We start from the raw sequence: 22,724 nt of genomic DNA, 5'->3' as shown, positions 1-22,724 counted from the left end.
ACTGGAAGAAGGAACCTCTTCCTCAGGGTCTGCTCTCTCTGCAGTAGCCTCCCTGGTTTCCCTTTTATCTTCCCCCCCCCAAGTCTGATTAGGTCCCATAAACCACCCCACCCCACCCAGTCTACTGCTGCACACTCCTGCTGGCCTGAGGCTACCCTAGGTGCACCTGCTCCTGTTCACTCCTGGGGGCTGATCCCCTCCTGAGGACTCACTCCCCTCCTCTGCTGGTGGGGCCAGCAGCTTGATAGCTTCTCTCCCCCCCCCCCCCGGTGCATCCATTGGGCGATGCCACTCTGGGCAGGTTTTCATTGCTTATGCCCATTAATGAGTGGTGTTCCTGAAGTTCTGGGGGATGAGGTGGTGTGTCCATCTTGGTAGAAGTCCTGCAAGGCCTGTTGCTGGTGATGGGTTCTTGGGGAGGGGGGAGCAGCCACTATGGTGGAAGGCAAGTCTAATGCTAGCTGGGTTAAAAAGGAGGGCTGGTTTAAGAAGGTAGTTCCAGGGTAGTGCAAAGCAAACTACTGTCCAAAACAGAAGGTGAGAACCTGTTGCTTCATGAAGACAACTTGCAGCCATATTTTCTAGCCTGGAGCTTTTACAATTCTTATCTTGTTTATCCTCACAACCATCCTATTTAAAAATGCATTATAGATTTTGCTTATCTAATAGGCAAGCAAGATCTGAATTCAGTGTTATCAGCAGGTTGCCAAGACAGCCTAAGCTCACTGAGCTGATTTATTCAAATGAATTCTTGAACAATCTCTGTCTTCAAATGTCAAAAAAGAAAAAAATTATCTAATTCTTTGATAGGAGAGTTATCAGGAGAGTAAAGATGAAATATTGTCAAACCGTGCCAGTCCCTCTTTGTCCACATAAGCAACATCCTCACCATTTAAGCACCTGTTAATAACATGAAGGATGCTGACTTCTGCCAAGAATAATTATTTTGTTTGGCCTTTGTGGAGTTACTTTCCAAGATGAAGGAACTGATGTGAGCTACCGGGGAAGTTCTTTAAGAAGAAGCTAATGTGGTCTTTGTGGTCTTCTAGCCTTTGTGTACCGAAGGGCAGTCTGCCTCTTCTTTGGAGCTATTTAATCAGGGCTACTACTAGCTCATATGGTGTCCTGGTGCAGATTAGGAAAAGCAACCTCTTCCTCGCCATGCTTGCTGGCAAAGTGCTGTTCTGCCAGCATACTCTTTCTACCTAAGGGGTAGAAGGATAGAAGGAACATACTCCTTCTGTCTAAGGGGGTGAATGGCACCCCCTTAGATATGGCACTCTTCTGCAGTGCACAAGCTGCACAACCATACACGGTGGGTCTGAATTTAATAGCCCAGCTATGCTGTAGTGCTTGGCGTTTCAGCCAACACTGTAACCTTAGAGACTTGGGCACTTTAAATTCAAGTGCTTCTCAAATGCGCTGTCAGTTGAGCAGGAAAACCAGGCCTGTGTATTTATACTCTGCACACTAGTGCTTGCACGCACAATTAATTCTGTTCCTTTTAGTCGTGCGAACGTTATAGAGTGCTCATGCTGCCCAATGGTTGCCCTCCTTAGTTGCCTTCTGAGATTTTTCATCGAACTTTTTAAAGTCCACAAATGTTCATTGCTATCTTCAGGATTGGAAACTTGTTTTTAAAAAAAACCACGTCAGCTTTCACACTGTTGAGTTCTGCACCAGCTCTGAAATCTGCACGTTTACAGTAGAATCTTGGAACACACATAGTCCTTTTACTGGAGAGCTGTGGCCAGTTTGTTATTAAGTTATTAAGAAATGTTATTAAGAAATGTGCCTCGATTTCTAGAAAAGAACTGTTGCCTCCTGCTGGTGGGTTTGTGCAAACAAAGGAACTGTCCTGTCTGTAATTTTTTTGTAATCATGTCCCAAAAGAGCAGGCAGTTTTATCTTCACAATTGTGCTTTTTTTCTGTGTTGTGACACTTTAGAGAACTACGTTGTGTTAACAGCATGAATTATCTCATTGGCAGCACCTGCTTCGTCAGACATGTTATAAGGGCAGAGATCATGGGCGATGTCCATAGCACAGCAGCAGTTGGAGAATAAACCATTTTAACAAGTTGAGAACTAGGAACAGCAATAAGAAAGGTTCTCTGATTATCTGAGTGCTAAACCTCCTGTCCATACAGTATGTACTCAGATGGGAGAGTACATTCCCATTTAATTTAATTTTTGTAGGGACTTCCTCAAGCCCTTATTCATGACCCGAATAAAGCAATCAAATTTATGAATCTCAGTTTTCCTATCCCAGTTCTCCTAATGTCAGAGACTTGTCTTAGCGTAGTGAAAACTATGTGTTGACTTGGTTCTTTATGTTCTCATTAAAGAAAAATTCTTTCTTTTTAACAGAGAGAGAGAGAGAGAGAGAGCGCACAATGTAGAGACAGTTTGTAGTTCCATAGCTGATAGTAGTTGTTTATTAGTGTATGTGATGTTTGGGACGTGCTTAAGAGATATCAGAAAGGTACTTCCATGCTAACTAGAGGGCTCAAATTGTTGTACATGTAGTCCAAGATATTCCACTTAACAGAAAATTTTAAACATTAATCCAAGCAAATATGTAATCACAGCTAAATGCCAACTTGAGAACCACTTATTAGGTATATTGAATGACTCCTTCTTCAGTACAAGGATTTGGATGAAGTGATTCTTTAATCTTTCCCAGATTGGTAATGTAGTTGAGTTGCATGTTGATTCTGACCTGCAAAAGAGAAAGAAATTTACTTTGATACTTTGCTATATCCTGTTGCCAAGGTCAGTCTGTGACAAAGAAGCCTCTCTGGTATCAACATTAGGAAACTCTCTCATATGATGTTACTTTATTAAAGCTAGAGAGAAAGAGCAAAGCATCTTTCCAAAAAGAACTCTGTTAACAATTCTGAAATCGACACATCAGTGACTAATTGAAGGACATCCCACAATATCTGTGTGCTCCAAATTCCATAAACACAGATGGATGTTATCACATTATCATTATGAAAAGACCTACCCCAGTAATACTGACTGACGGTGTGGGAAGTGAAATGCTTCCAAAAATGGCTGTGAAGTTTTTCTGTTCAAGCTGTAGAATTCTTCCCAGGTATCTTTCTCTATCCCTGAATAGATAACAAGATCACTTTCTTTTATATATACATATATCTGTGCGCACACACACTCTTCCGTAGGTTGTTAATTAATGAGCTACAATGATTCATCTTCCTGGCTTCAACTGTTTGAATTGCCTAAGAAAGCTCAGCTGAACACTTTGGAATGTCCCAAGTTCAGGGCCTCTGAGAGGAATTTTATCAGGGGGTACAAAGTTTCTTTTGGGCCCCTTCCCAAAGAGGGAAGGGGTGATTCAGAGTGGGGCGGAGGGTGGCAATGGGGGTGGGCAGAATGGGGGCAAAACAGGCAGGAGGAAAATGGCAACAGATGGAATAGTCTTTGGAGCCCAGGTCTACCAGGCTTCCTAATGCAGAGCTCAGGTCTACCTGCCTGCCCAGAGTTGGCAGCTAGATACAGTAATACGGAAAACCAAACTCACTCCTAAGTCCCTCTAAAATATTTCAAATCTAGAAAATCATTGCAAGAGATTAGCATCATTGTATTTAGGCTTACACTAGGATAGAAAAAAATGTCCTGTGTACACCAAAACCGACTTCTGCAGTAGCTGCAATCCCACAGCTGTGTCACTAAGCTCCTATACACTCCATGATTAGCAGATTCCAAGCCAAAGAACTACTGTAGCAGGTCAGTTTCCTCCCAGATGTGACACTGTTAAAGAATGTATGCATTCCTGGGCCTGGTGTGTATGACTTGTGGCAGCAGTTACCACCATGTGCCCATGGTAGTGCCCCCAGCATCCCATATGGACAGTGAGTCTGGGTGAGATTGGAAAACATATGATCCTAGGAAATTTCTGAGCCCCCTCCTTTGGCTCCTAGGCCCCCCCTCTCCTCTGACCCTGGGCCCAGGTACAAATTACCCCCCTTACCCCCTCTCCTAGGCCCTGCCCCCAAGTTCATATATGAACTTACATGTATGTTTTATAGACTCACAGGTTAGAATTGCAAGGAACTGTGGCAGTCATTTAGTCCAATGCTCTCCTCATTGCAGGTCTTAAAGTGCCTGGGAGCTCGATTAACCCTAATGATATTTAGTCTGTCTCTCAAAGATGGCAAAATTGAGAAGAATGAATACTCTTTAGTCCCCAGAGTGTTAACCACAGTCTTTACTTAAAGGTGGTAGTACTGGATATCAGTCCTCTTGTTCACACAGTATTCTTCTTCCCTTTTCTTTTTTTGAATTCAGATTTCTGAGAAATATGGTCTTCCAGCTGAGAAGATAATAAAGCTTTACAAGAAGAGCAAAAAAGGGTAAGAGAAACTATTCTTGGCCCCGAGTGATGTTTTTACAGAAATATCTTAAGACCCCAGAGTGGAGCTACTGACTCTTCTGCTCCAGGGCCTGCTCTGTAGTAGTACAAGAGGAGATCTTTGTCCTGAATTTCTGACAGTTCAAGGGGAGTTGGGGGCAGTAGACACCAAACCAATCATTGGCTTCTGAAGAAAATGCAGAACTACTAATTTGCCACTTGCCACTTTTAGCCGCAAGGGTTTTGGGGGTAAGCTCTACAATCAGACTTTGCATGTTACTTGCTGAGTGGGAGCCACTGCTGCAAGCCACTGCTGTCACTTCTTGTGCCACTCAGGTAACGTGCCAAGCCCCAGACCATGTGGGAAAAGTTATTTCTCTGCTCCCCTCATCTCAAACAGCACTGCACTGGAGGCTGCTCACTTTGGTTTCGGACTTGCCACATTACCTAAGCTGCCTTGGAAGGATCAGCACTCTCACAGCACAAGGGGCCATTTATAATCTACACAGTCTAATTCAGTGTTATCCAAAATTAAGTAGAGAATAATTGGTATTTGATTTACCATGGAGATTTACCATAGAGCAGCTAAGAACAGAATATCTTATAGAATAGAATAGAATAGAATAGAATAGCCTGAAACCTCAGAATTCCAAGATGGAAAGAAGGAGAACAGCCATTGTACAGAACTTGGGCAATATTCTAACCCCATCTCTTTAATAGTATTTCCCTGCTGTAAATTTAACTGGCAGCCCTACCACTGTTCCCTCTAAAAATTAAATGCGACTGTGCAGAACCATCCCATGGCTCTGCAGTGGCATGGCAGCATCTTCCTGGCATTCGGAGATGATATCGTTAAATCATTGCTGATTTCCAGTTCAACCAAGCTCACCAGTCTCTGTTTTAACTGGCCTTAATTCAAAGCGTTACAGCCCAATCCTAATCTACCTTGGAGCAGGCAGGCCGGCGGGCCTACCCCACATCCAAGGCAGGGTTGGAACCAGTTGTGGCTCAGCCCAGGGCAAGGGGAATCGCTTCCCCTTACCCCAGGTAATGCTGCAGTAGCCCCAATGGGCTGTGCCACCTCTTTAGGTAGCGCAGATCTGAGCAGCACAGAGCTGCCCTGGGCTACCTTGGAATGGAGATAGAACCTGGCATAAGAGCCAGGTCCTGGGCCTGTCCCTCACTTAACCACTGCCCGCTCATGAGCCTGCCCGCCCTCCCCCTATCCTGAAATGCTTCCCTCCCACTCTCCCCATGTCCCTCCAGACCCCCACACTGACCTAGCTTGGCCAGCGTGGGCTTATCTTTTAGGCTGGCCAAGCAGGGCTTGCATTGGTTTCTGGAGGCTGGCGCATGTCCGTGCGCTGGCCTCCGTCCTCTTTCAGTGGCGTGAAAGTGCTTTATGGCACTTTCTCGATACCAGTGGGCCGGCACAAGAGCCTTGCACTGGCCCATTGCCTTTTTTGGATTGCATCCTTAGTTCATGAACCCAGTACTGTCTACTCTTATCTGGCACTGACTCTCTTTAGCAAGCCCTCCTGCCTAAGGTACTTTTTACAAAAGATGCCCGGCCCTTGAAACTCCATTTCTAATCCTGATCTCACTCATTCACAGACCACATAGCTTCTTTCTAATTTGGGGGGAAAACCTTCTTTGGCTTCAGTGGGATATTTTTTTCTCTGCCAGGTCAAACAATCACCACAAAAGGCTGGGATTAGGACCATGGGGGAAAGTATTAAAGTCGTCTTCCCTCCCCCACATACCATGGTCCCAATCTACAGTCAGCCCCTGCATGGAGGGTTCTCAAACTTCCAGGATTGTCCTGGAGTCTCTAGGAATCAGCATCAAACTCCAGGTGGCTGCTGAAAGCAATCCTGAAGATTTTAACAGGGCCTCCTTGGTTTAATGGCCTTATGTCATGTTGGGGGGGGGGGGGGATCTCATAGAATAACTTCAGTCAGACTTGGCAACTCAGCCTGCATGGCTGTTGTTTGCATTTGAGAAACCAAGCATGCAAGCCTCATTCACAAGATAGGTATATAGCTTTGCTCCAAATCTAGCCTCTCATAACTGAAGTGGGGAATTATACTAACATATCTTGTTCCAATTCCAGGATCTTGGTAAATATGGACGACAACATCATTGAACATTATTCCAATGAAGACACTTTCATCCTAAACATGGAGAGCCTAGGGGAAGGTGTCAAGATCACATTGACAGAGATCTAATTCAGGTCAGAGTCCAGCCCTGTGAAGTCATAGCATGTTGCCTTCAACTTAAGGAAAGGAACAGTTTCTCTTAAAGATCTGGTTACTCACTGATGCTGAGAAGGGAGGCTGCTACAGCACTTCATCGGAAACAGCCATGTTCCTTTTTGGCACAGGAAACCAACCTGGTTGACCAGCCTGGTCAAGGTGAACCAATACACCTGCAGAAAGTTTCTTATTTATTGTTCCTCACTCTGTAATTTGTAAATAATCCAAGGACTCTGGACTCCACCATCTCACTTACTGCTAGTGTGAGACAGTGACTTACAAAAAGAAAAAAAAAATCAGTTGGTTTATTCAGAAGAAAATGAATCTGAGGAATTGCATTAGTCCAGCTGGGACTTTATTATTAAAATTGCGTCTTCCAAAATAAATTACTGGAGGATACCGTATTCTCATCCATGCAGAACTAACCATGGGAAAAGTGACTGATAGCCTTCACCTGTACAAAATTCCCAAGGGCTGAGTGAGTAACATGTAGCTTAGCCACGTACCTCCAAGTGTTCCCCAGCACAGGGCAACTGAGGACTGTAAAAGTCAGGCACTCAGATGGCCTGTAATTGTAAGTAAAGCAGCATCCATTTTAACCTTTGTATATAATGTTTATAATATGTAATAATATATTTTTCGTACCTGTGTGGATGTGTTTACTGCCACTCCATTCAGTGCTGGAATCAGAAGCCATTGGCTACTCTGTGTACATTGAGGTTGATAAAGTTTCATCTGTGGCTTGTAGATGCCTGATCTTGTCTGATCTTAGAAGCTAAGCAGGGTCAGGCCTGGTTAGTACTTGGATGGGAGACCGCCTGGGAATACCGGGTGCTCTAGGCGTATACCATAGTCTTTCGAGACTGAAGGCTGCCAACCATGTCCAGCGTGTTAGAATGTTAAAACTTCTCTCATGCTTGCTTTGAGCATTTACTCCATGAGCTTAAGGCTTTGAATCTTTTTTAAATCTTTGTCTCTCCTTGTGATCTCGCCCTTCCATCCTCAGTCTCTGTGCAATGGTGCTGCACAGCCTTCCTGTTGCTGTACTGTTTATCCTTTCTTTGCATCCTTGGAGTTTTATCCTTTTCGGTTATGCTGGATGCATCCTTTTGCCGATGTATTGTGTGTGCAGTCAGAAATAAGGGAACTCCCTCCTTCCCTCTGTCTGTTTCCAGTGCTGACATTAGGCTTTCTGAAGAAATGACGTGTGTGTCTCCCTTTCAGTTTGCCTGTACTTTGGTCCCTCTGGCAAACTGGAACCCAACCTAAATCAAACCAGATGGTCTTTTTATTTATAGCTAGTCATAAAATGGACTAATAGATTTGGATCAAATCAGATTTGGGTCAGCAAACACGGTGCAGACCAGCTGAGCAGCTGCTTGTGTGTTTGTGTTCTTTTCAATTTAACGAAAGCAATTGATAAAAATGAAACCCAGGATTCATTCACACAACTTACAGATCTTCCTATTTCAGGGATGTTCCCTGATGCAATTCACATGACCCTGCACTTGTGAATGGTGCCAATAAAGAAACTGCATACCTGTGATCATGGTTGGGATGTGTCAAGACTCACATGAAGAGGCTTTTTCTCAGTGGATCTGATCTAGGGAACTGCATGCCAGCAATCCTAGGAAGCCAAGTTATCAGGGATAGCTTCTGCACCCTTGAACAAATGCTCCAATGTGTCCTGGTGACTTAGCCTCCTTTCCCCTATTCAGCTCCTTTCTTCCTACACTCCTTTGTATTCTTCTTTGGATTCACCATCATTTTGCCATTACATCCCAAATTCCCCTTGTTAAGATCATTGGCTGCAGTTTCCTTGTAAGTGCATTTCCCCAAGGGCTGTGGCAGGAGTTAATGCCTTGTGTGTATTGTATATTTCGTTCATTTAGGATAACTTGCTAGTGTCCCCTGTTTGGTCACACTAGATGTAAATGTAGGGTTGTACATATACTTTTCTTGATGGAAGACACAATGTACATGTAATTTCCAGCTATAGACTGTTGCTGCTATTCTTATATTATCTGAGCTGTCTTATTAGAACCAAGCAGACAGTTTTTCATTGCACTTTCATTGATGGGGCTTCTGGCATTTGCCACACAATGCAATGAAATGAAGAGGAGCTCTCAACAGCTGCACCTGTTGCAGTAGCATTCCTGTGACTTGGTGATATCCATTCAATTTCTGACTTGCTGCGTGAACCAAGAATGAAAACTGCAATGCCTTTACTTTTTTTTATTTTTTGCTTCCAAGGCTTGGAAATAGGAAATGTGAATGTCAAATGAAACCCTCAAATTCTTTCTGGCATGACTTTCAGAGTGGAATGCACAAGGGAAAGTGATCTGAAAAACCTGATATGCATAGATTCAAGCTAAATTTAAATAGCACTCCTTTGGTGGAATGGTTAGAACCCAAATGAATGAGATTTCATTCACCAATACAACAGCCACTAAACAGTACTAAGAAAATTTTTTTAAAGAATTGTGGGATGTAAATTAGTTTGACCTAAATTTTTAGGGTTTTGGGCTCCTGCTGTGGCTTATGTTCTCACAGCATCTTGGAACACTTCCTTCAGATTTCTGCAAGATGTCAAACATTGCAGGAGAAATTCTGAATTATGCAGTGTATATGAAGCTAAAGTCTTCTTTGGTGCTTCTTTAAGGTTAATTTGTTTAGGTCAAAATCTTGCATTTTCAAATTGAACAATGTAAGTAATTAAAAAGTTCCAAGATTTTGACTTAAATCAGCCTCGTATGCAAAAGACAAGGAAGAAGAGACCCCTTTCATTTGTGTTTAGTCACGTAAGGCAGGGGTCGGCAACTTTAAACATTCAAAGAGCCATTTGGACCCGTTTTCCAGAGAAAACCAAACCTCGGGACCCACAAAACCCTTTTGACATCTAAAATGAAGATAACACTGCATATATAGTTGTTGTTTTTTTACCTTTATGCTCTTATAAGTCCCATTTTTATAATGTAGCCCCCTCTTGTAGGTCCCTTGTAGGCGCTGGGGCACCTTCCTTATGAGGAAAGGCCACGGCGTTTGGGCCTCTTCAGCCTAGAAAAGAGGCGCCTGAGGGGGGACATGATTGAGACATACAAAATTATGCAGGGGATGGGCAGAGTGGATAGACTAGAGATGCTCTTTACACTCTCATATAACACCAGAACCAGGGGACATACACTAAAGTTAAGTGTTGGGAGAGTTAGGACAGACAAAAGAAAATATTTCTTTACTCAGCATGTGGTTGGTCTGTGGAACTCCTTGCCACAGGATAGTTGCACCAAACTCCAACAGGTGTGACCCTAAGGTCCCAAGGGGGGAGGAGGAGGGGGAGAAAAGGGGCTTTGTGGGCACTGAGTAGTGAGCCCCACTGAAAAGGACAGGGCTCCCCTCGCACCCAGGGAGGCCCAAGACACCAGGCAGCCAGCGGGGACCGTCCCTCGTGCTTCGCCTGAGGGGAGGGGCTCCCACCTGCCCCTCAAACCTGGGCTGCGATTCACAGCGCCCTCCCTCAGCAGCCCGGGAGAGGACCGCCTACTGGAGCCCTTCCTTTGATGCCCTTCCCCACTGAGCCCATGTGCGGCCACGCCAGCGCTGCCAGCTCTCCCTGCCCAGCCAGGGGGGTCCCTGCAAGGCACCCCCCCGCGCCCACCACCAGCGGCTCTGTCCCGAGGTTGAGCTCGCTGCAGGGCGAAGGAAGGAAGGGCACAAGGAAGAGATGCCCGGCTCCCCTGTGCGGCAGGGTCTCCACCCCCTTGCCCAGCAGGGTGCTTGCTCACAGTGGGGGGCGGAGAGCAGAGCGCCGCCACCCCTGCCTGCCAAGGAAGGCGCTGCTGTGGTCGAAGGCGGCACCCCGGCCCCGCACTCAGCAGCCAGCACCCGCAGCACATCGCTGCAAGGCACCCCCCACCCGCCCCCGCCACCAGCGGCTCTGTCCCGAGGTTGAGCTCGCTGCAGGGCGAAGGAAGGGCGCAAGGAAGAGATGCCCGGCTGCCCTGTGCGGCAGGGTCTCCGCCCCCTTGCCCAGCAGGGTGCAGGGTGCTTGGCAGGGCAAAGGAAGGGTGCAAGGAAGAGGGGGGTGGAGAGCAGGTCCAGGAGAGCCACTGGTGGTGGGCGCGGGGGGTGCCTTGCATCTCTTCCCTGTGCCCACCACCAGCAGCTCTCCCGGACCTGCTCTCCACCCCCTCTTCCTTGCGCCCTTCCTTCGCCCTGCAGCGAGCTCAACCTCGGGACAGAGCCGCTGGTGGCGGGGGCAGGCGAGGGGTGCCTTGCAGCGATGTGCTGCGGGTGCTGGCTGCTGAGTGCGGGGCCGGGGCGCCGCCTTCACCCACAGCAGCTCCTTCCTTGGCAGGCAGGGGCGGTGGCGCTCTCCCAGACCTGCTCTCCGCCCCCCACTGTGAGCAAGCACCCTGCTGGGCAAGGGGGCGGAGACCCTGCCGCACAGGGCATCTCTTCCTTGCACCCTTCCTTCCTTCGCCCTGCAACGAGCTCAACCTCAGGGCTGAGCTGGCTGGGTGGCGGCCACGGGGGAAGGCGCCCCGCTTCCAGCCCCCACTCGAGAGCCGCATCAGACCACTGAAAGAGCCGCATGCGGCTCTGAAAACACAGGTTGCCGACCCCAGACTTAAGGAGACTATGGCAAGTGGTTTTTCTAAAGTGAATTGCATTCTGATTTCTTTGCATAAGAATGGGTGGAGAGCACAAAGCCTTTTGACAACAGATGGAGATTTTTCTGCCTTTATGAACTGCATGACAAGGTGAAATTCAAGAGATGCTTCTCTTTGTTCAGGTTCAGCAAGAGGTGCTAAACAACTCTAATGGCTTTAAAAGTGCAGGAGCTTCTGTTGGGGTAGGAGTTAACAACCATGGAGCTCACAGTGGTGCAGTTGAGGAGGAAATGTTCACATACTCTTCCTGTTCCACAGTTTAACACTTATGGGTAGCAGTTGTTCAGAGCAGCGGTTTTCAAACTTGTTCCAGAGAAGATCCCTCATGCTTTACCAAAAGCTGAAAGGCAGTCCCAACTTACCCAACTACTAAGAATATTTATATCAATTTTTCAACCAAAAAGTTCACGAAGTGGTTCACATAGCAAAATAAATATCAAGCTTTGTGCAGCCATAAAGGACTGTCACTGTATTCAAGGGTGTTTACTGGTTCACAGGAGGTGATGGTGAAACCTCATATGCCTTTGTACCCACCCACCCCCACGCTGCCTTTAGATAATTTGCAGGGTTGAAAGGCAAATGCTCTTTAAAACTTCTACAGACCAGTGGTTCCCAAAGTTTTTAGACTGGTGGCCCCCTTGACCTACTGGGCCATGGCTCCCCATGAGGGATACAATCCTATACATTGTATAGGGTGGTGGGATTTTTGCAAAGGTTCCTGGGGAGTTTGCATTGGCCTCCCGGGGAGCCAAGGCTCTCAGTTTGGGAACTGCTGAGTTGAGGTCACGAGTTGTAGAAGACATTCTTTGAGGGTAGAATGCAAAAGAACCAAGCCACACATTCAGTGGGCTTCTGAGCTAAATGTCTCTGCTGCTAGGATTCTGCATGTCTGCAGCTAGTTGCCCCCTTTTAACACAGAGAAGATGTTGGGAAATATTTACAAATCTTGCATTCATGTATTAGGCACTCTTTAAAAAGCTATCTACTTCTAGCCCATACAGACTAGAAACTTGCTTTATATATATTAAAAAAAAGAAAAAAAAGAATGAAAGCTAAATTCTGAGCACTACACCATGTTCCACATTTGCACAGAATCACAGAGTACCATGAAAGAAACTCCACTGGGCATCACAGTCTCCTACTATCAATGTTCTGCATGTCAGTCCATCATATATAGGGTCTTGCATTACAAGTGTCAATATTTATCTGTCTATACCAATTGTTAAGCCTGCTTCAGTTCTCTTCCCATATAGGGAGTTTAAGGAAAAAATATACAGGACAGACTGTCCTGAATTTAAAATCATCCTTTTTTCTTTGCTGGGCATGGAAGAACAGAATGTGCATCAAGCTTTAGCCATTTCTCTGACTTTTGTTTTTGTCAACAAATGTCTGATGCTAAGTAAAAATGACTTTGACATGTACACAGAAATGTTTGATCTGCAAATGGTCCCATTTTGTTCCTGTTTATTTTTCCTCCGTTCTCATATTTTGGACTGTTTGCAAAATTAGCTGAAATGAGCATTGGATTTTCTCGATTAAAAGGAAGCTGCAAAGCTGTTGTTATGGATTCAAGCTCCTGTTATGCCCTGAACAAACTGGTTGAAGCTTTGAAAGTGTACGGCGTAGAAAATGTTTGTTACTTCTGTAATGCTAACCCCTCCGTCCCCCTCTCCAGTGTTTTTCCTGGAAAATAGTGACATGATACAAAAAAGAGTGTTTATGCCAAAATTATGTGCATAGTCCCTGCCCCTGTAAAGCAAAAAAAATTCTGTCTAAACACTGTGTGCTATTTTATTAAAAGACAATAGTTCATGTAACTTAATAGTTTTGTAAATGGGAGAGGGGAATCTATAAACATATAAACACAGGTTTATTTTATTTTTTTGTACATTTTTTCAGAAGGAAATAAATAAATATTCATAAGATATAATAATTGGCTGTTGGTTTCCACTGATGTTCAGTCGATCATAAAGCTCTGCATTTCATCTTCTGGTTACTCACTTGCATGTGCTTAAACTAGCTAAGTGCCAAATCCTATCCAGTTTTTCAGTGCTGGTGCAATTGTGCCAGTGGGGTGTGTGGTGCATCCTGTGGTGGAGGGGCAGTCACTGGGGCCTTCTGAAGGTATGGGAACATTTGTTCCCTTACTTCAGGGCTGCATTGTGGCTACACCGGAGCTGGAAAGTTGGATAGGATTGGGCCCTAAGAGTGCAATCCTAACCCCCGGGTTAGGCCGGCACAAGTCACTTGTGCTGACCCGGGAGTGTCGCGATCATGCTGTAAGGCATGTTTGTGCCAACTTTAGAGTTGGGGAGGCCAGCGCAAGGAGTTGTGCTGGCCTCCCCACGCCGGATCCAGGCTTTGGGGGTACATTTGTGTCAGCTGACTTTGGTCAAAGCAGGGGTCTGGGGGGGTGTGGGGATGGTGGGGAGGAGGCCATTCGGAGTGGGGGGAGGGCGGACGGCAGGCATTCCTGGGGCAGATAGGTGGGTAATGGGAGGAGGAGCCAGAATCTGGCAGTTATGCCGGATCCTGACCCCATTCTCGGGCGGCATGTTCCCGCGCGGCTCCTGAGGTGGCGCAGATCCAAGTAGACCTATTGGGGCCAGAGAAGCGTGACACAGGGTAAGGGGAAAGTTTTTCCCTTGCCTCAAGTTGTGCCATTTCTGGTCCCAAACTTGTGTTGGTTGCAGTGCAGGCCCACTGGCCCACCTGCTCCAGCACAATTTAGGATTGCGCTGTAACACACTTTGTCAGACTCTTATGGCATAATCCTATGCAGGTTTACTTGGAGACCAGGTGTGTTCAGTGGGACTTTCTCTCTAGCAAATGTGTTTGAGATTGCAACCATAGTTTCCTCTTTGGATTTGTTATCTGGTGACTTCCCACATGGGTTACTTACTGTGGGAGGCTCTATTCTAGAATGTGTCACCCTGATCAAATGCCCTTGTTTGATCATACGACACATCCTCGATTTTGTGAGCGCAAAACTTTTTCAGCACATGTCTTTTAGTGGCAGCAGCATTTACAGTGCTGCCATTTTGACAAGGCCTACAGCAAAGGTCAAAATGCAGTTTTCTAGCTCTGATGGCAAATATCACCTACTTCTCTATCTGAACTATGAAGGCACCCACGTAGATGGAGTTGTATGTTGCAAGTTGTGAGGAATATACATGGGGCTATGGCTGAATACATGCAGAAGGTCCCAGATATATCCCTGAAGAGTTGCTTGGGAGAGACCTCTGGAGAGTTGTTTGCTGCCAGTTAGTGTATACTAGCTTCCTCAATAGTCTGACTGTATAAGGCAGCTTCATCTACATATATTTTTCAGTCCTAGGCTGAATGCTTGAAAAAATTAATGATTATGGGTGCAAACTTAAGTGCACCCTGGGACGGTGCAAGTCCTTTGTGCTGGACCGGGAGGGTCACAAACACACTGTAAAGTACATTTGCACCTCCCTCAGAGTAAGCTGCGTTGACCAGATCCGGTCTCCGAGGCAGCAGCAGCAGGTGAATTCATGCCTACTGAGCTCAGCCGGTGTGGGAGTCTGGGGGTCCATGGGGAGGACGGGGAGGAGGCGTTCCGGGGCAAGGGAAAGGCAGACTGTGGGTGGGCCTGTGCGTGGATGGGAAGTGGGAAGCGGGGCCAGGGGCTAACCATTTGGCCGGATCCTTGCCCCATTCCCAGGCGGCTTAGAGCAGGTTCAGGCTGCTTCATTCTACTCAGATCTGCGCCATCCAGTAGCATCACTAGGATTCGCGTCACTCAGTGCAGGAGGCCTGCGCGTTGCCCCATGTAGTGGGCGGGGCAATGTCCCAGGTGGCGTGGTGCTGTACCATCGCCCCGCCCCCACTGGTTTTTTGGCTGTACTTTTTGTTAGAACACAGATATTTCAATGTGGTTTGTTTCATTGCATTCTGCATGAAATTACACATTGATTGATATATAACATGACGGTATTAGTCCTCCAAACTCTGATTTTAGTGATTTTGAAAACTCACAAACACACACACACACACACACACACACACACACACACCATGTCAACTTACTGACACCTTATTGCAGCAGTTCTCAAACTTATAGCGCTGGGACCCACTTTTTAGAATGGCAATCTGTCCAGGACCCATTGGAAGTGATGTCATGGCCAGAAGTGACATCATCAAGCAAATTAAAATAAATAATTAAATTAAAATAAAAGAAATAATTAAATAAGGGGGAGCCAGTCCTGTTCTACCAAGTGAATCTACTATGAAGTAAGTCCCATTGTGGTCAATGGGGCTTACTCTCAGAAAAGTGTGGGTAGGATTGCAGCCTGTGAGCCCAGTCCTATGTATGTCTACTCTGAAGTAAGTCCCATAGCGGTCAATGGGGCTTAATCTCAGGAAAGTGTGGGTAGGATTGCAGCCTGTGAGCCCAATCCTATGCATGTCTACTCTGAAGTAAGTCCCATAGTGGTCAATGGAGCTTACTCTGTAGCCTGCCAGCAATAACCCCCCCCCCCCAGAAAAAAAGAATCTGTGAGATTTCCAGCCCTCCCCAGCGCCCAGTTTAAAGTTCTTCTATTTCAGGCATATCAATACAAAGACCCGCCTGGCTGTACAAGTACAAAATAGAAACCATTCCCCATACCAGTTCAAGCCTCTTTTTTTGTCCTTTTTAGTGGGGTGGGAGGAGACTGCCTTCTGGACCATTTGTTGCACTCCAGCTCCATCGGATCGGGACCATTCTGGTGTCCTCACATTCCCCATTGCCTGGCCTGACCACCAGCCAAGGCACGCCTGCCTACTCACAAGTAAACGTGACATGAGGCTGCTTCACTTTCCATAGCGCTCCATAGACTCGCAGCTGGGAGGGGGGACCTCCTCCTGCTCCATGTTTTTGGGGGCTGCATTCATTAGATCAGGACCATTCTGACGTCTTTGGAGTCCTCTCAGCCTGCCTTGACTAAGGCAAGTCTGCCTACTCGCGAGTAAACGCGGCCACATGGCTTCGTTTTGGGCTCAGACTCGCAGCTGGGAGGAGGGAGTTTCTCGGGTGTTTTTGGGGGGCTGCATTCATTGGATTGGGACCATTCAAGCATCCTTGGATTCCTCTCAGCCTGCCCTTTCCGATGCACTAAGGCAAGCATGCCTACTCATGAGTAAATGTGCGATACGGCTCACTTTCACTTTCCATAGGGCTCCATGCATTTTTTCCTTCTGATTTTCTGGCCATAACTTTTGAACAAAAGGAGCGATTTCAATTCTGTTTATTGCATTGCACTCCACCGGCCATTCCGCATCCAACAGTGTATGGCATGACATGGCAGCTCCTAATGCCGCAATGTTAGCGCGTCTTCCTCCCAGGGCGCGTCACCCAGTGCGGCCCGCACCCCCCAGCAACGCCAGTGGCGCCATCACTTTAGGTGGTGCAGATCTGAGTAAACCCATTGGGGCCACTCTGGCTCTTCCTGTGGTAAGGGGAATTTTTTTCCCCTTGTCTCGGGTCAAACCTCAGCCAGCCCCAAACTTGAACTGGATATAGCGCAGGCCTGCTAGCCTGCCTGTTCCAGAGCAAGTTAGGATTGTAATGTATGTGAGTTTTTGACATGGTTCCTTTTGGAATGGGGAAAGTCCATTCCCTCAACTTGTTTGCAACCATCTTTTAAAGGTTGATCTTTGATCAGGTTAACATGTCTCTTTTCCATAGGCAGCAACTAGCCAATGCAGTGTTCCCACTGTTGGGATTGCCTGTCATATAAGTAGCAGAGCAAGGTTCACACCACAGGTGAGGGCCTCACTATTATTGCCTCATGGAATCTCTCTCTTCACCCTTAAAAGGCAAGACAACGTCGATTGGTGAGACATTCATCAAATAAAAGCTATGAGTCCTATGATTTGAAAAGAAGCATCTTCTTAATAGACTGCACCAATTCATACAAAAATATTTCTCCCTTTCACTCTAGAGGAGCAAGTGGCCAATTTTTTTTTAAATTTACTATGTACAACACTTTGCAAACTACTCTTGTTGAAAATGCTGTAACCTTTCCTCGTAAGGGGGGGTGCCCCAACCCAGTAATCATTTTGGTTGCTCTCTTCTGCACCTTTTCCATTTCCACAATATCCTTTTTTGAGATGTGGCGAACCAGAACTGGACGCAATACTCCAAATGTGGCCTTACCATCAATTTGTACAACAGTAATCTTATTCTCAATATCTTTTCTAATGAACCCAAGCATGGAATTAGCCTTCTTCACCACCGCTGCACATTGGGTCGACACATTCATTGAGCTGTCCACCAGCACCCCAAGCTCTTTTTCCTGATCTGTCTCAGACAGCTCAGAACCCATTAACCCAGCGGCTCTCAAACTGGTGGGTTGCAACCCGCCAGTTTGTGTAAAGGTTCCCCTGTCCCTTTAAGGGGTGGGAGAGGGGAGAGGCAGGGAAGCGATCCCCAGGATCAAGTCTGTATGGGGGGGGGGGTTGAGGGGGTACTTTTCACTCATGTTATGTAGGCAGGGCTGCAAGGCTGTAGGAGGTGTGGGGAGTCCTGTGCAGTCCTCCGCAGCGCTCCCCGAGGCTTGGAACGTTCAGAGAAAGCGGGTGCAAAGCACTTCCATTTTTCAGGAGGTGCTTTGTGCCTATTACTGAACGTTCCAAGCTTTGGGGAGCACTGCGGAGGGCTCCCCACACCTCCTACACCCTGCTGCAGCCCTGCCTACATAACATGAGTAAAAAGCACCCCCCACTTCACCTTAGTGAGACAATCCTGGGGATTGCATCACTGCCCTAGTCCCTCCCCCACAAAGACTTACTGAGGGAGTAAATCTCCCTCAAAGTTTGAGAACCACTGCATTAACCTATATGTAAAGGTTTGATTCTTTGCCCCAATGTGCATGACTTTACAATTAATTACATTGAAAGTCATCTGCCATTTTGTTGCCCAGTCTCCCAGTTTGGCGAGATCCTTCTGGAGCTCTTCACAATCTCTTCTGGTCTTCACCACTTGGAAAAGTTTGGTGTTATCCACAAACTTGGTAACCAGCTCTGTCTCCAGACAGGTTGAAAAGCACCAGTTCCAGGACAGATCCTTGAGCACACCGCTTTTCACCTCTCTCCCAAAATTGCCCATTGACACCCACTCTGTGCTTCCTGGCCCTCAACCAGTTCCTAATCCATGAGAGGACCTGCCTCTAATCAGTTGCGTGTCTGCCATAGACCGGGATGGGGCACCGGCCCAGGGACCCCGCGGAAGCCTCTCTGAGGCTCCCAACAGGGATGGAAACTGTGCTTCCGGTTTGCCAGAAGCACAGTTTACAGCGCCAGGGAATCACACAGAGGTTTCCCCAGCGTGGGAGGAGGTTGCACGAGGCTCCGCAAGCCTCTGGTGAATAGGGGGGGTGGATTTCTGCCCGGGGGTGCAGCGAAAGCCCATGGGGGGCACCATTGTGGAGCTTTGCCCCAGGTGCGGGACTGTGGAGGTCCGCAGCTACCTCTAATTCCCTTACTGTGGAGTTTCCTCTTCCTCTTTCATGCTGTGTGCTGTTTTTACACTCCAAGATGCCATAATCCTCTCTGCTGCATTAGAGATGGGGTACTTGGGAATTTTTAAAAGGCACCCACAGTATGAAGGAAAGACCACTACAGCTGCTGTTTCTACCTCTCATCGTCCTGTAAGCCAGAGGGTTGCTTACTGGGCAATGAACTTGGGAAGTAGCAGCCACAGCAAATGCTAGTGGTATCATGAAGGAGAACTCCCACCTGTAGCCCAGAAACTAGAGGAGAGCTCTCTCATGTTGCTTCTGCCCCATGTGGGTAATGGGAGGTTTCAAGAAGCAGCCTGGTAGGCCTCAGGAAGGTCTGGCCTTCAGCCAGTGCCCACCTGACCAGCACCTGATGCCAGCCCTGTGTATCTCATCTGACAACAGACTTCATTGCTATTGGCTAGGTCAGGACTATGTGAACTATATTAGGACTTCCTCGTTCCAGGTTCCTTGATTTCCCCCAAGACCAATATGATGGAATATTCCAGAAAAGCTCATTGCAGCAGATTATTTATTAGGAGGCAAGAACACTGAGAGGCTTCTTGACAGACATTGTCATTGCAGACCTTGGGCATTTGTCATATACTGCTTTCATAAAGATTTTTTGATATAAGAAAACAGAATAATAATTATAATCAGGTGAATAATTTTCCAGTATGAAAAAGCACCATGTCACAAAACAGTTTACAATACAAAATTATTCAAAATCTCACATTTAAAAACAAGATTTGCTCAGCAGTAATACAGTAAAAAATTCTAACTTCCTTTAAACAACATGGTTTGTACGTTTGGCACTGAGAAGACATTGTCACAAATGCACCCAGTTGTTTTTTTCTTTAGACCAAACCTTTTTGCTGCCTTTCTAACATTTAGAAAACACTGGAATCTGCATTCACCTTTTTGCAGATCTAAAACACTTTGTCTTTCCACACCAAATAAGACCCAGTTGGGTCAACAGAATGAATGGCCCATGCCAGATGCAAGCCCTGAGCATGTGTGCAAGTGGATTGCTCCCTCTCGACGTTAATGAGTTTCTTTGCTTACATAAAAAGATTTCTCTTCCACCTCTCCCCTTGTAAACAGTGCATTGACCAGTGAGCCCAATCTGTGGACCAAGGAGCCTATCAACCTCCCCATTCTTAACATGGCATTTTACGGATTGCATTTGAGCATATCCCCATTTATAGTACATAGACAGTTCCTGTGGGCACACTAGCACTCCACACCATGGCAAAAGGGGAGACTTAAATGGTCTTCTCCATCATTAGGCACCAGCCAATCAAAGGGAGACCCATGTAAGTCAACCTTGCAAATAAGTTCACTAAAGTTGCATATCCCCAGACATTTCTATTAACCTGCATGTCCACATATGTGGACATGCATATGTCACATGAATAATTTGTCATCAAAAAATGATTTTAAAAGCCCACTAATCTGTGTAACCAGTCCCAGGTTGGGCACTGCTCAAAGGCCCATCTCCATCTGAGGACCAATCTGACTGGGTCATTTCTTAAATCCTCTGTACTGGTAGCAGCAGTGGAGGACTTGGCACTAGGAGCCCCAGTATTGAGACCCATTAATATCAATGGCAGAAGAAAGCACTCTCCCATCAATGGGGAAACAGGGCACTCCTATGCTTGTGTATTCAGAAGTACAACTCATTGAGTTCAATGGCAATCCAATACAATTATACATACAATTGCTGCCTTTAAAGTGTTTAATGTTGGCTGGGTTGTGCACACTGTAAATACAAGACATCATCACACAAAGGTGTGTCACATGCAATATTTAGTGCATGAGAAACTGGGGAATAAGATTAATTTTGTGTAGCAACATTAACACATCCAAAAATAACATAATGATGCCATATGCCTTTGCATCAGTTATATGGGACAAAACGTACCAGCAGGTCTTTGTTCAGTGCAAATATGTCTCTTTTTAAAGTCAATAATTATGTGATTTTTAACCAGGAAAGTTTCACATATAGGACAGGAGTCCATAAAAATTGTCATCATTGGGGATCAAATTTTCCCTGAAGGGGCCTCGCAGTGAACACTGTAAGCAGCAAATAACAGATGCAATATTTTTTTAAAAGTTGCACCAGACTGTGAGCTAATAACAAAAAAATAGACTTTTCAAGCAGATCATTCCAATTTAAAAACAAACAAACAAACAAGAATACAAGTTTCCCATACAACCAAAAATAATTGTATCATTGTGCAACTAGCGAAGGGGGGGACGACAAATCACTTTAACATCCATGAACATGCGAGCCTCGGCAGAGTTTCTATCAACCAAACACGATTGTAAGAATTCCACTTGAAGTCATTTGTTTGTTCTCTTACATTTTACTACACAGTTGCCACCACCCACATACACTATAGTCACATGGCAGGACTGTCTTCCAATGAAAAACCAGTACTTTCACAGGACCTGCATTGTATATGTACAGGGAGAAAAAGTTCTCAACCAATAGGAAACGAGAGTCTGTACAGATAAAGTCATTCTCTGAGTAATAAATACAGATTCTTTTGTCAGTATAAGAAAAAGTGTATTCCTTTCACACTGAGAACACTCTATAGAAATGGCCTAGAAAAAGCATAGAAAAGGACGTAAGAGCAGCCATGCTTCAGAACAAAGGATTGACCACCGTCCATCTAATCTGCTCTACACCTGAATTGAGTGATCTATAAAACACAATCTGTAGGTTTGCTTTAACCTACCATGCTGAGCACTTGTACGCTACATATATTTTCCCCTGATCCCACAAAAGAAATACAGCTCTAGAAGCAACTTCCATGCGTGGATTCGTTATCTAAATTGAGAAGCATGCCATATAGACAGGATCTGGGTGTGCAAATGATGTGTGTACAGTACACGTTTGTGCAGAACACATTTAAAGTGAAGCATGAGATGGAACCCCTCCCTCCATTTGCATTACAGAGTGGCCTCGATCCAGAGTAAATCTGTTGCATTCACATTCCACTGAAATCTATGGGACCTCATGATCAACTTGTCCCACTGATTTAATGTCACAGTACCATTACCAGCGTCCTCTGAAGTACAGCCAGTTTGGATGGGGGTGCAAATTTCCATTCTGATTGCAATGGAAATTGTGTGTTTTGCTGCAACTTGTAGCAGCCTGAATTCATTCCTCAATCTTTAGGCAACTCTGTGATTGCACTCATCGGGCTTTGCTCTTATGAAAACTGAGAATCACACGGACCCCAGATACTCAAGAACAAAATTGAAAATCACATCATCATTACCTCAAGGTGTACTCCAGCAATTCCAAAAGTCTTTGATAAAATGCTACAGTCACAACAGAAATGTATTTGCCCTCAGGATTCTGGATTTCATATTCATTTATAAAAGTAGAGAAATTGATTTAGAGAAAAGAATTCTAATCGCCTTCATGCAGGCACATATGAATGTGTACAAATTCCTCACAATTCAACTGGAAAATACTTGATTGTACTGGATGGGTTCATCAGCAAAACAACCAAGCAGACAAGTCTCCCACAGAAAGCCTTTGCTACCAATGCAGCAACGTAGTCTTGGGTGTGAAGTGCTATGAGATCAAGAGTCAACTGCATCAGCCCAGATTCAGTGGTGGGCGGTTGCTTTGGGGTGAGCTGGGAGTATGATCAGGACCTGGACCTTGGTAATTCAGATTGTGGGAGTCTTGGGAGCTTGCATGATTCCAGGAATGTATGGTGGGTGCGGAGGCAGGCGAGGCTCTGTGCACAGGTTGTGGGTGCTTGGGCACCTCACACGGTGGTGGTGCTGCTTTTCAAAGGACTCTGGTGGGGGAGCTCTGCCTCACCTGCCTCTCCACCCATCGCATGTCTCCCCACTCCCTGCATGGGTCCAAAGAAGGAGTATGGCTGGAATCTCAG

General features: G+C 46.0%; 1 protein-coding gene across 1 annotated transcript in view; it reads left to right on the top strand.

Annotated features, from left to right (window-relative positions):
• The window catches only part of GRHL2 (grainyhead like transcription factor 2), a 105,062-nt gene extending 98,460 nt beyond the window's left edge, over nt 1-6,602 (top strand). The window contains exons 15-16 of the mRNA XM_066624391.1: nt 4,311-4,375; nt 6,488-6,602. Of these exons, the coding sequence (XP_066480488.1) occupies nt 4,311-4,375; nt 6,488-6,602 (180 nt within the window). The remainder of the gene's footprint in view (nt 1-4,310; nt 4,376-6,487) is intronic.
• Nucleotides 6,603-22,724: the final 16,122 nt, after the last annotated feature.

The sequence above is a fragment of the Tiliqua scincoides genome, chromosome 4 (assembly GCF_035046505.1).
Source record: "Tiliqua scincoides isolate rTilSci1 chromosome 4, rTilSci1.hap2, whole genome shotgun sequence".
Taxonomy (NCBI): Eukaryota; Metazoa; Chordata; class Lepidosauria; order Squamata; family Scincidae; genus Tiliqua; species Tiliqua scincoides.
This window is presented reverse-complemented; position numbering and strand designations above follow the sequence as displayed.